The sequence below is a fragment of the Vidua chalybeata genome, chromosome 1 (assembly GCF_026979565.1).
Source record: "Vidua chalybeata isolate OUT-0048 chromosome 1, bVidCha1 merged haplotype, whole genome shotgun sequence".
Lineage (NCBI taxonomy): Eukaryota > Metazoa > Chordata > Aves > Passeriformes > Viduidae > Vidua > Vidua chalybeata.
The window spans coordinates 92,327,213-92,340,167 of NC_071530.1; the positions used below are offsets into that span (position 1 = coordinate 92,327,213).

A 12,955-nucleotide genomic window follows, 5' to 3' on the forward strand; every position below is an offset into this window, starting at 1 on the left:
AATATTTGTAAATTTTATAGTTTGAAATAGTAGTGTATGTTGTTTTGCTTGTTTCCTGCATATTTCCTACAAAATTTTGAAAAGTTCCTATATTTATAAGATATTTATAAGACTCTTGTAAAACACAGAAACTATTTTACCGGAAATGCAAGAAATTCCACCAAAGTTTCATGACTGTGTTCCTGAGGACTTCGTAGAGGTTGCTGAAGGATTTCTTGCAAGTTTCTCCCCACTCATTTGGTGACTATACTTCCCAATTTATTTCCTCAATTACTACCTCACCTTCTGGTGAAATGCATACATTTTGCTGAGATCAATAATTCTTTTTAAGGTTAACAATCTCAACCTGATTGTATGTTCTGTAGTTGTGATTTCAGCTTAATATCTCATGTAGGAGAAACTTTGAGGGCAGGCATCCAATTCCCATCCTAGCAAAGTATAGCCTCAGAGGAAAAAGTGCATTGCTAACATATTTGTTCTTCAGAAGGCTTCTGTCTACATCATTTTGCATGGAAAAACAAATGGTAGAAAATGATGCTTCCATGGTGCTTTTGTACAGAAACCTTTTTCATCAATGAGAGGACTATTGATGTCCTGATATGTTGCAAACAAAATTTTGGCAGTATGAAGAACTGATGCTGCTCATTCTGAGTCTGTAGGAATACGTGTAGGCACATTAGAGAAAACTAAAGGAAACAACTTTGGAGCACCAGTGACACACTCTGCCTTATAAATGCCCAGGATCAGGAAGAAATGTCATCTCTGAGACAATAACATAAATAAATGGCCACTGTGCATCTTTCCAGTGAAGAATCTGACTGGACATGGTACTGATACGGGCATAGGTGGAGTGCAATTCTACCTCTTTACAGTGGTGCCTACATTTCCAATCAACATACACAATCCCACCTGTTTCTGACTGTAGTTGCTGTCCTGACAACATCTGGGGAGGATTCATGGCCCAGTGCAGTTGTCTACAAAAATCCTGGCGGTCATCCACGTGAATGTAATCATATATGTTTTGGTGCATTACATCAGTCTGAAACGATTACAACAAGGAATGGTTAATTAGGAACTGTAGGGGGGCAGCCATTTATCTTTAGATTGATGCTTTGCTTAAAATAATGGCAGGTGTAGGACACCTTTGGAGCAGCTTTAATGAGGAAAATTGTTTCAAAGACCCCTACTTCTCAACATCTGCTTTTTCCCCTCACATCCTAAGATGATTCTTTCTGTTCTTAACTCTTTTGTACATATGCAAATATGAGTAATAAACGTCCAACTGGCAAGTGAAGACTAGTGGCATTCCCCCAGGGATTTATGCTGGGACAAACCCTCTTTAATTTCTTGACTAAGGAATCCTGGGATAGAATGCATGCTCAGCAGGTTTGCAGAGGGTACGAGCTGGGGAGGGCAAGGCAGCTCCTTGGTGGGCTGTAAAAATAGGCTGATAGGAACTTCAGGAAGTTCCACAAAGGCAAATTTCTCTCTTAGTTTTGGGTACCCCATGAAAAGAAAGAGATTAGAATGTCAAAATGAGCCCAGGAGAGTGCTACCAAGACACTTAAGAGAGCTGGAGCACATCCAGGAGAGAAGAACAGGGTTTGCTCAGCCTTCGGAAGGGCAAACCACAGAAAGAATGTATTGCTGTCTACATCAACCAAATGAGCAGAGGAAGAGAAGACAAAGCCTGACTCTTCTCAGTGAGAGGGCAGGAAACAACAGATGCAGGTGGCAACGTGGGAAGCTGGGAATTAATAATAAGCAAAAAAAATTACAGTCGTGGTGGCTAAACACTGGAACACATCTTCCAGATGGGTCATAGATCAGTCCTGCATCAACCTGCTCTAGCTTGATGTACTTTGAGCAAGAGATTGAACTAGATGACCTCCAGAGGTCCTTTCCAACTGTGTGGTTCTGCTATTCTGTGACTTTAGAATATACTTATTACACACAGACAACCAGCCTAGAAAAGCAGCATCTTATACTGAAATTGAAAAGAAACTTCTAGCTAAATCTTAGTTTTATAACGAATCATGTTTCTGCTAACGAAAGCTTTGTAAAAGGAAATTTCAAGAAATAAATCTTCACCCCTGAGAGTGACAAAAATGAGATGGCATAGTAAAATTACCTTATTTCAGTAAGTGTATGTCTAATCAGCAATCAAAGGTATGCAACATACAGTGCTGCATTTAAAAATAATAGCAGAAGTTATAATATTGGCAATATATGTATTGACAAGAAAGTCAATACAATGTCAGTGACTGGGTATTCTAAGTAATTCTGAATATATTTACCTGATGAAACCCTAGATAGTCCACAATTGTTGATGATGCATAGAATATCATTCCATCTGCACTCACCACCAAGGCAAAACCATTCAGTGACTGAAAAAGGAAAATAAAATACTTTAAAAGATAATAAGAAGATAAAGAATAAAATTAGTATCAGTGTAATAGTTTTAAGAATATCCTAGGAATGAAAAAACTCACTCTGCAAAAGTTGGACAATAAATTCTTTCCTACCATGAAAAATGAGTAACAACCTGGAACATGCTTTCTTTCTTTTCTAAAAATAGTTAAAATATTTAATTACAGTATAATGACCTTATTACAATACTAGTTTATTGTCTGCTTAATTGTCTGCATAATCATTAATTCATAGAATTAAAAGTTTAATAGCAAGTGTCAACTACTTTGTTTTTTCTTTTAATTTAAAACTGCACATTCCATAATAATTGCTTTGAATATATATATGCATTAATACACATGATATAATAATATCCAAAGGGAAAATTAAATACATGTGCTATTTTACCCATGACTCTAAAACTGGATTTGTACTTTTTGTATGGCTTTTTTCTTAAGCTGCTATAAAAATACATACATAGCATAATTGCATAAATGCAATGAATATAAAAAGTCAGTCCTCATGCTGCATGAGGACTGACTAATTCTGCCTCTCTTCCCTTGATAAAGGTTTGGTAACATATCTTTACTCCAGCAGGCTTGCACTCCAAGGCAGTCTAGATCCTTTCATGTGGTGGTTTTGAGGTCTTTGAGATTGCAGTTCAAATAGCTGTTGCTGAAATACTGCTATATTATTATTATCCTTGCTTCACCTTACTCTCGATGTGCCTATTAATCCTGAGTTAATCCTGAAACACAGTGAGGACAGATTTTCAATTGCTCAGTAACCAGATACACTGACATATTTTTGTGAGCTTGGTTCTCTTTTTGGTTCCTAAATAAGGACCAGATTTCCAAGACTGCTTGAAAGCAGCTCCCACTGTGACAATGGTGGGCAGAATTTCAAGAGTTCAGTGCACAATAGACTGACCTCCTCAGAAAGTTTGGCTCCCATCGTAAATGTGGAGCACCTTTGGAAACGTGGCCCCGTGGGACCACACTTGGCCAGAGGCTCTGTGCCTTGAAGAACCTGTGAAACAATGATTTGAGAAAAGTAGTGGAGAGCCTTCAATGGCTGTAGCAGCAAGTGATTCAATCAGGTCAACACTAACCACAAGTCAACGCTAAGAACAGTCAATGGCAAATCTTGTTTTGCTCCAGGTCAGCTCCATAGGTGCAGATCCTTTGCAGAATAAGAGTGATCTCTGCCTTGTCAACTCTTCAAGCACAAGGACTTGCTCAACTGGTGCTATTTCCTGCTCTAAATAATGCCCAAATTTGTCCCAGCTCCTCACCAACCAGAAGATGGTATGTAAAGATTTCTGCATCTTCACCTCCCACTGCACTGAGAGGAACTTCCATGGATGGTATCTGTCATATACATTTCCAATGTCAAATGGAGACAAGAAAGCATTTTTGGCATCTTGTCTCTTTGGACTCATCTTCATAACAATGAAACCATCAGTGATGTGATGTTAGGAATTTTATTATATTTTGAACATCTGGCAGGCCTTTTTATTTGGATAGACTAAAATTTTCCATAAAGATAGCTGTGGGACACTTAAGGGAGCTCCCTTTTGTCTGTGCCCCTTACCAGGCACATTCTGAAAGACTTCAAGTCCTGCCTATGAAACTGGACCAGGTAGATGCTAAGAACATTTAAAAAATGAAAGAAATGTGCTTAATTAAATAAAAGTTCTTAAGCTATGCAAACTAATACACCAAGCCCTACGTTCATTGTTTAAGCTTCAAAGACCACAAGATCTGAATATTATTGAAGAATCCTACACATTATCATGCTGAACATCCTTAAAAGTTACCCTCCATTGTCCTGCAGGCAAGCTGGAATTTTACAGCCCTTGTAGGAATATCTGCCTTTGTCAAGGATTGCTTATCAAGAGATAAATTCATCTATTCAAAAAATTAGTCTTCTTCAACATATTGGTACATACTCTTTAGGCCTAGACACATATATAAGAGATCAGTCTCTACCCTTAAAATGTGAGACTTGATCTCCCACGGTGGAAAGCAGGAAGGTTTTTCTTTACAGGTCTTTTTCCACAGAACTAGAGTCAGGCTGAACTAGATGCAGCAGTTTCTAAAAATTGGAAAGGGAAATGGGACCATGTGCATTTCCAGGGATTCAGATCAGTGTACTGGCAACTACATCTGTGAGGTTGGAGGAGGCATTAAGAAAGAGGTGGGAGGGAGAAAGAGGGAAGAAGTGGAGGAAAAGTTCAAGGAGCCATGTATTTAGGTTAAGCCAGAACCAAGTGTGGATTTGAAGCATGTATGTAAATGAAGAGATTTCCAAACTTCCCTTGCTTTGTTTTTGATTTGTTCTCAAAATGCTGGTGTCCTCTTCTGAGGTTATATCTCTTAAATAAGCACCCCCTGGTTTTCACTACCCCAACTGCAGACATCAGATGCTTTGCCCTGCAAGCAGGGAAAGCAAAATCTACTTCGGTGCAAAACCAACTTTTATGAAGCCACGTGACTAAGGTGAGGATTAACACAAATTCCATGTCTCTAAATTAATTTTAGCTGGGAAACCTGCTGCTTCAGACACACTAAACAAAGCCAAGCTGGATATCAAGTAAAACTTTACACCACTGAGTCTCATGCACGCCTGCAAATTCTTCTGCTTTCTCAGTATTACCCTAAAATGTAGTTCAGTGGGAAAACAGACATCTGTAATACAGAAGACTCAAAAGAGTCAGAGCTGGGCTGGGATTTATACTTTTCTTATCTACTTACCACAGGTGGGGTTAAGGAGAAGGGTGTTTGCTAGCACATTACCCACCCTGAGTGGGTAATGGTGATTGCAAATCAGTAGGGAAATACCTTTTCCAACCTCTCAGAAAAATCTCTCAGGTACCAAATACAACTCCATACTGAAATCCTTTACAGTAACACTGCATAGAGGTTTTTCCATTTTTCTGGCCAGAAGCCTAGTGACTTGTTAGACTGAGTAGAGAGACAGCTTCAGTCCACGAGAATGGGTGAAAACTATTCCCAGCTTTTTTGTTCTAAGTTACCACATCTCACATTAAACATCACAACAAAGTGTATGGCTCCACTTATGATTTTTAAACATTCTCAGTTATTGAAATAAAATTCTCAGCAAAAGCTTTTTCTCATTCCCAGTGAAGAGGAGGTGTGCTGTGTCAGAACCACAGCAGCCATGTTCCTGGGAAAATGATAACCCGGGGAGATGAAACAGGAAAGAGGATATGGACCAGCCTCATACCTGTGCAGTTCTCGCTCCCTAATGGAAGCACATGTTTGCCCTAAACACTGAGGTGACAGCACAGAGAAATAAAGGCAGCTCTTCTCATTTCACTTTAATCCTCTCAGCAGAAGTTATCAACAGCCTAAATGGGGCTCTGGTATTTAGGAGGAGAAATAACCAAACTCTACAACTCAATGTTGGTGGTATTTGTTTTGTGTCCAACAAGTGTGTTTCAATCAATACAGTCCACTTGCATACTAAATTTTTTTTTCCAATATTGCATATTCGTACACATGCACACATAGAAACAAACACACAAAACTATTAGTATGGACCTTAAAACTTCTATGACAAAAAACAACTAACTTCAAATCTGCAAAAAATACATGATTTTAAACTGCCATGTGGTAAACCATATGGATTCAATGACAGATGGAATTTCTAATCCAGGATAATAGCTGAAACATGTGAGACAGAATTAAGTATGTATTGTGAACATTTGTTTGTTTGTATTTGGCTTTTTAAAAACACTTACATGAGTTTTCTACATTGTACTTAAAAAATGAAATCATATGGGACATTTTTCCCAAATGAAAAAAAAAAGGAGAGCTTGGCACCAGATAGGGGCCTGTGTTCTTTTGAAAAAACATGTACATCCAATTATGTACTCACGAAAAGCTGCACCTGCTACTGAAACAAAAAAAAACAATTAATCTGTCAGTTCAAAGAAAGTATGATATTATTCTGGAGCCTGCAGTAGCTGTGAGATGAAAGTTATCAGTTCCTTCCATTAAGAAGTTTTTGAAACTTTATTAGTCAAGAGATTCTCTTTGGAAATGAAGGCAAATATTTTGAGGAAGATAGGACTTCCTTTGGCAAGATCCTTTATATATCCTGATTTTTTTTTCCTGGTCTCATAGCAGAAAATCAGCCAGAAAATACTTCAAAGATATTTTGGTCAAGGTCATGGCATAGTAAAAATAAGGAGGAGGAAAAAAAAAAAAAAAAAGAAAGAGAATGAGTTCCAATGCACATTTGTCTTATTACTCTTCCTTGAAATAAAGGAAAATTCACTAGCATTAGGTCTCCAGAGACCATGTTACTATGGCTACTAAAGTACAACAGTCAAGGCCTGCAGCCATGCCTTGCTTTGAACAGATTTTCGAGTCACGCAACTTGGGTACTAAATTTCCAGGGTCAGTTGGCTCGCAGTTTATCTGGAACAGTTTCATTTAATAGTGGATCACTGAGTTTTTGCCCCATCCTATGTGGGATGGGGCCATTTTCTGATGATCTAAATAAGTAGCTATTTAAAAACTCTGGAAATTATATACTTGCTCATGTCTTATGAGTATTGGGAGGAAAATGCAGACAGTTAATTGTGTCTTCTGTCTTAAACTGAATTGTTTAGTGAATCAGTATTTCTTTACACTGGTGTTTTTAGGACTCACAGTCGCCCTTCTCAAAATCCTTCTAAATCCCTGAGGTTCTCTTTATAAACCAAAAAAAAAAAAAACCAAAAAAAAACCACCAAAACCAAGCAACAACAACAACAAAAACCCCAACAAAACCAAAAAAACCCAAAACTCTTACAGAACCCTGAAGTAAAAAACAGCATAAAAGACTATTCAGAAATACCATATCTGGTGACATCAGAATATGGCCTTTGCTCAACAAGTACAGTATCTCTTAGCCCTCTGGACTATCTATCTACAAAGCAACTTCAAAATGAGTATTTCTGTGAGTAAGCACTATTTCGTGCAAAGAAGAGTGGCAGAATTGTTTTAGCATTCAGTTTTGATCAAGGGTTTGCGTGTACAGATTAAATTTCAGGCAAAAGAAACAGAACAGAAGACAAATTTCCATCATTTGAGCCAGCAAAGGAAGTACTAGCTGAAGTCTACAGACATGGAGTTATATGGGAAGCCTTTCGGAGAGAAAGTGCTCAATCTGATAAACTGGTTTTCATGGACAGCAGAAATTTTTATTTTCAAACACAAAGAAATATGTATATATGACCATTATGCCCCTTCCACTCCTCCTGTCACCCCAAATAAAACAAAGTTCATGTTCCTGCCCGTGTCCTTGACCCTGGATATCACTTCAGGCTTCTTTCAGTATGGAAATTCAGCATCTAGTGCTGCACTACCAAGGTCAACATTTTCAACGATCATTCACAATGCCAGACAGATTTGAGCCCTGGCCCTCACATTTACTGTCAGAGGGAACAGCTGAGCCATCTGAAAGGCACAAATGATTGTGAATCATTCAGCTGGTGACATTTCTCATTATTCCATTTTTCAATATCCCATCATTTCCATGAAGGAATTAGGGAAACCTTGGAGATGCTTGTTTATATATGTGTCTTCAGTCTAACAAGGGAGCTGGAACGCTGTGGCTTGTCAAGAGGCAGCAGTCGAAACCGGCCTCCTGGAAATCAGTTAGGAAAATGTAAGTCATTGGGCTCCGGTAATTGTGAGCTATAAACTTCCAAGAAAACATAGTAGTTCCCTGGAGGGTGAGATTGCAATGTGTGCACACATGTAAACACATTTTAAACCATAGTGATGTTTTTTATAAGCTTGATATGTAACAAGTATTGGACAAAACCAAGAACAACTTTGCCTTTGAAGTTGTTTTGAATGCACTATGCAAAACTGTAAATGCAGTTTTTCTTCCATTATGCATTCCTTCCAAACTAAGATTTTTGTAACAAAGCTTGCTTAGTCTGTGTCAAGTCCTTGGGATAGGGCCTCTCTTCGTTAACATATACATGAATTTCTGGTCCCCAATTAACCCAGCACCTCAAAACCAATTACTCTGCCCAAGATGGGGCTAAGAAACAAGAGCTGAAGCATCAGTTGACTTTGTTTGTGTAGAAAGTTTGTGTGATGCATACTAGAAAGAGATGCATCCCCATTAATTCCTGTTTTTTCCACAAGTATTAAGCACTGGGAAAGAGAATATAGACCATGCTTCCAGAGAGAAGCAGTACTGATGATGACTAGCTTAAAGACAGGTTAGGGAAGGTTTTGTTGATGCAAAAGTGAATTCATGGACAACACTGAACACCTCAGTACAAATTTGTTATATGGCATGCTTTACCATTTGGGATTTCATATGGGAAGCAAGAATATGAATGCTACCTGAGGTTAATGGATGGTATACAAGTACTGAAGGCTACTTAAAATAATATAAAGAAGAGTATTTGAATAATTAATTCAAAAATTATTGGGGCAAAACACATTTTATTTATTAATACATAGCTAGATGTATGATGTTTGCTAGATAGTTAGTGGGTAGTGGATGAGTAACATATCATTTACCTTAGCAGTTATCATGAAAGGATACTAAATTCCAACATGATCATTATATCAATTTCTTTAGCCTTCTCATTAATCATGATGTTGAATTTAAAATTGTGCTCTACTGGTAATGGAACCCTCCTGTCAATTCTCTTTCACAAATACTATGTCCTGGACTACACATGGAAATAGAAACTATCTTTATATTGATTCATGCAGTTTCTTGTTTTACTTCCTCAAAAGCAGATGTTGTATTCACAGATGGAAGCAAAGCTGGAGCAATATCTTCAGTGCAAGTTCAGCTCTTCGTCCTTTCTGAATTCTGCAGCTGCTCTGAGCTTTTCAGTCTTCTCTTCAACAATTTCAATATAGAAAATGCAAGCCTGATTAATTCCATTTGAGAAGACCCAAAATGAAGCATTAATTGCTCAGTACTCTGCACTTGTAATAACAAATTTAGTTAGGTAGACTTTGAAATAACAAATGTAGTCAGATTAGGCATTATATTTCACAGAAATAAGTTACTGAAAAGAGTCTCAAATAATATTTATCCAACATGTTAGACAATTAGACATATGTAAGTACCAAATGTCTGGATTTTTTTCAGTGTTATTTACATGTAAGTGCATCAAGTCCTGAATAGAGGAAGCCGTCATAATATTCCATCCACAGCTGACTTTTATTTGTACTTGCAAACTGTTAATGAGGATGAATGGCAGACATCTCTTTCTGTAAGGAATCAAAACCTAAAAGAGACAATGTTGCAGCCTATATACTGAAAACAGAATGTTATGTCCTAATTTCACAGCAGTCTTTTTCTGTGTATTTAGCACTATATATCACATTTTCTAACATGAAACTTTTTCAGGGGGTGGGGAGAAGAGCAAAACAATCTGTATTTCACATTCTGTTTGATAATAAATGCTAAACCACCCTTTTCAAACACTATTTCAGGTCAGTAGAATTTTCAGGGAGAATGGCATCCCCGAAATTGACTCTGGGAACAGTTTTACTTTGCAGGTTGTCATCTCATGCATGTTTTGTATGCTGTAAGTATCCTGTATCAAGCACACCCTATCCCATTCTGACAGCAGGGGTGAATCCTGCTATAAAGGCATTGTGCTGACCCAGAGAGGCAGGCAATACTTTCTCTAATTGAGATATCAAGTGGATGACAGTGGATCTTATGGAGAGGGATAAGGATAGAACGTTAGAGACAACTCCTTTAACCAGCAGCAATGACTGCAAATCTTAGGCTGCATTATAGACTAAATGAATCCTTCCCCAAGCCTCTTCTGCAAGCCCCTGCTTTGGTTTGAGCATTTAAGTTTTATTAACTAAGGCAGACAAAAAGTGAAAGTGGAATGTATTCAATATTTCTAGTAAAATATTTAGGTTTTTTACCAAAACCTCCATAACCAAATCACTGCAAATTTGCAAAAGCTCTCAAGACTGGACACAGTCTAGCCTAGACCTGCTTTCTTGCTCATCACTGTGCCTTATTGAGAAGATAGCAAGGCTGCAGCTCATGAGCTTTTCTGAATTGAGAATGAGGAATATACTGAAAGCAAGTGTCATCTATGAATACAGTTTAGGGTGCTCACTTCAACCAGTTAAAGACAAGTTGAACAATGTAGGATTGCAATTATTTTAAGTGTATATCTGCTTCATCTATGTTTTGAGGTTTTTTTGTGCAATACATGACTATGCTATCTTCAAAAACGCTTCCTGAAAAGCAAATGCAGAAATTGGTATGAAATGAACAATGTGTTTTGTGTGAATGCCTTTGTTGCCTGAATGCAAGAAGTCAGTTCTAGTAGCAGATTAAGTCCTGGTGCATCTGTACAATGCAGGGCTCAGATACAGATACCAAACCTATTGACTGGTGGAAATAGTTGTCAAGGATTAGTTCTGAAGTCAGTGAGAGGAAAAAAAACTAACAGAGCTGAAATGGGAGAATATGTTTTGTTGAGGAGGAAGTTATGTGGCCACTGGACTGTCTCCAAGAGGCACCGAAATAGCCTGAGCAGAAACAGAGGAAGTGGCTGTGAAAAGTGAGCTCGGGTGGAGTTGGCTGTGATGAGCAGTCTGGAGACAGCAACAGCAGCCTGAAATTCAGAGCTGCATCTGTGCCCAAAGCTTATTGATTCTTCACCTTAACGCTATGGATGGACAGCTGCTCTGTTCACTGGTACAACTACAATTTCTCAGCCAGCCCTCTTCATATGACAACAGGTTTGCCTGCCTCCTGACAAATGGAAGACACTTTTCCCGATGCCAGCACCAGCTAGAGGATGAGAGCTGTCTCTCCTCACCACATACCTGCGCTGACAGCCCGTTCACTCTGCTCTGTCATACTGAACATAGGCTGCCTGTCCTGATTTTCCAATCCACTCTCAACTTGCTCCCTCTCAATTGTAATTTTGTATTGGAGAAGGTAAATACTAACTCTCATCAGCCCAACATGTCACGAAATCTGAAATGAAGCACTTACTGGCATTTTCCCATTCGCAAAAAGGCTCCACAACAAGCCTCTGCATAAGTACCTATTTTTCCTCTTCAAATTCCCCCATAAATCTCTTGCAAAAGTCCTGGCAAAAGTCAAGCTTCTCAGACATTATGTGTGCTGGCAATTGTGGTTATCATTTTGTTCATTATTTCCACACAATTTTGCCCATCAAAATCCATCTTTTATCACTTTTCTCATACTTAGGCTGAAAATCTGAAGGGAGGGGATAACACAATTTTGTTTTTCTCTGTCCCCCTGTCAAGTTGGATGGTGCCACCTCCTGTATTTCAGAAACCTCAGCACTGTGGCAGTATCATGATTGTTGTACTCATAACAGTAGCACTAAGGACTGGAGGAGAGAGCAAATGGAATTTGGCGGTCATGGCTTTTCTATCCAGATTTGTTAGAGAAGAAGAAAAAAAAAAAGAGAAGAAGAAAGGAATAAACGAGAACATTAGTTATTTGTCTAAAGGGCAAGAGAAAGGATGTTTTTTGCACAGAGCTGTGGCCATGCCAAATTTCAAGTCTGGATTTTAGAAAAATGCTTATTTGAAAAGAAAGAAATAAAAGGGACCAGGGCCTCTGAAGTGTTCCTTTGTGTTTTGCCTACGCCTGGCAAGAAGAAAGTGAATTTACGCATGTGATAAAACGGCACTCCTAACCCTATTTATGGTTTATTTTAATGGATAAATTCCCTGTAAGTCATCCCAAGTGACTAATGTCAGCTTAAATCATGTCAGTTAAATTTCTGGGAGAAGGTTTGTGTTTGAAAACAAAGGAAAGCAAAAGCGTTGTTTGGGTAACTTTAGAAAGTTGTATTAACTGAAAAAAAAAAGGCACAAAGACTATGAGCTTTTTATGAGAATTTCCTATTTTGATAGTCCAATTTTAAACCAGTTAGATTAAGAAAATGAAGCACTGCATCAACATCTATCAGGATTTACTTTAGAAGGACTGTGCTAAGAGAGTGTCAGCACTATGGGAAGCTGAAGAGGGATTCCAGACCAGAATAAACCAAAAATGTCTCTTTCTATCAGTTTTTGATTTCTGAAGTTTGTGCCATGGGTCATAGATCCATATAATCTCCATGCACTTTGTTGGATTTGCAATTTTAAGTTTAAAAATAACAGGAAGAGGAAAAATTTCTTGCTCTCAGACTGAAATTCAAACCCGAGTACCTTTTTCAAGAGCACAGTTTTATCAAGAACTGATTACATAAATCAGTTTGGAAGGAGGAAGTGGAATTACACTAACAAGTTTAAAAAAATGACAGGAAACCAAGTGGGAAAAGGGTTTCCTATGTTATTTCCTTATGCAGAGTGAAGAACAGCACCAATAGGATGTTTTCTAATGTATCATTTTCCAACTCCTTTGGAATGAAACTAGTTCAAGCTGTTAGTAGAGGCCACTGGGAGATGCATTTCAGTGCCAAAATTTGCACATTCACCTCTCCAAAGTAACTCCCAAAAAGATTATTATTTGCATCCATTTCTGAGGTAGC

General features: G+C 38.2%; 1 protein-coding gene across 1 annotated transcript in view; it reads right to left on the minus strand.

Moving 5' to 3' along the window:
• The window catches only part of AHRR (aryl hydrocarbon receptor repressor), an 81,028-nt gene that overhangs the window by 9,712 nt on the left and 58,361 nt on the right, over positions 1-12,955 (minus strand). Inside the window, exons 5-6 of the mRNA XM_053966044.1 lie at positions 2,298-2,387; positions 910-1,039 (exon numbers count right to left, since the gene is read on the minus strand). Coding sequence (XP_053822019.1) covers positions 910-1,039; positions 2,298-2,387 — 220 coding nt within the window. The remainder of the gene's footprint in view (positions 1-909; positions 1,040-2,297; positions 2,388-12,955) is intronic.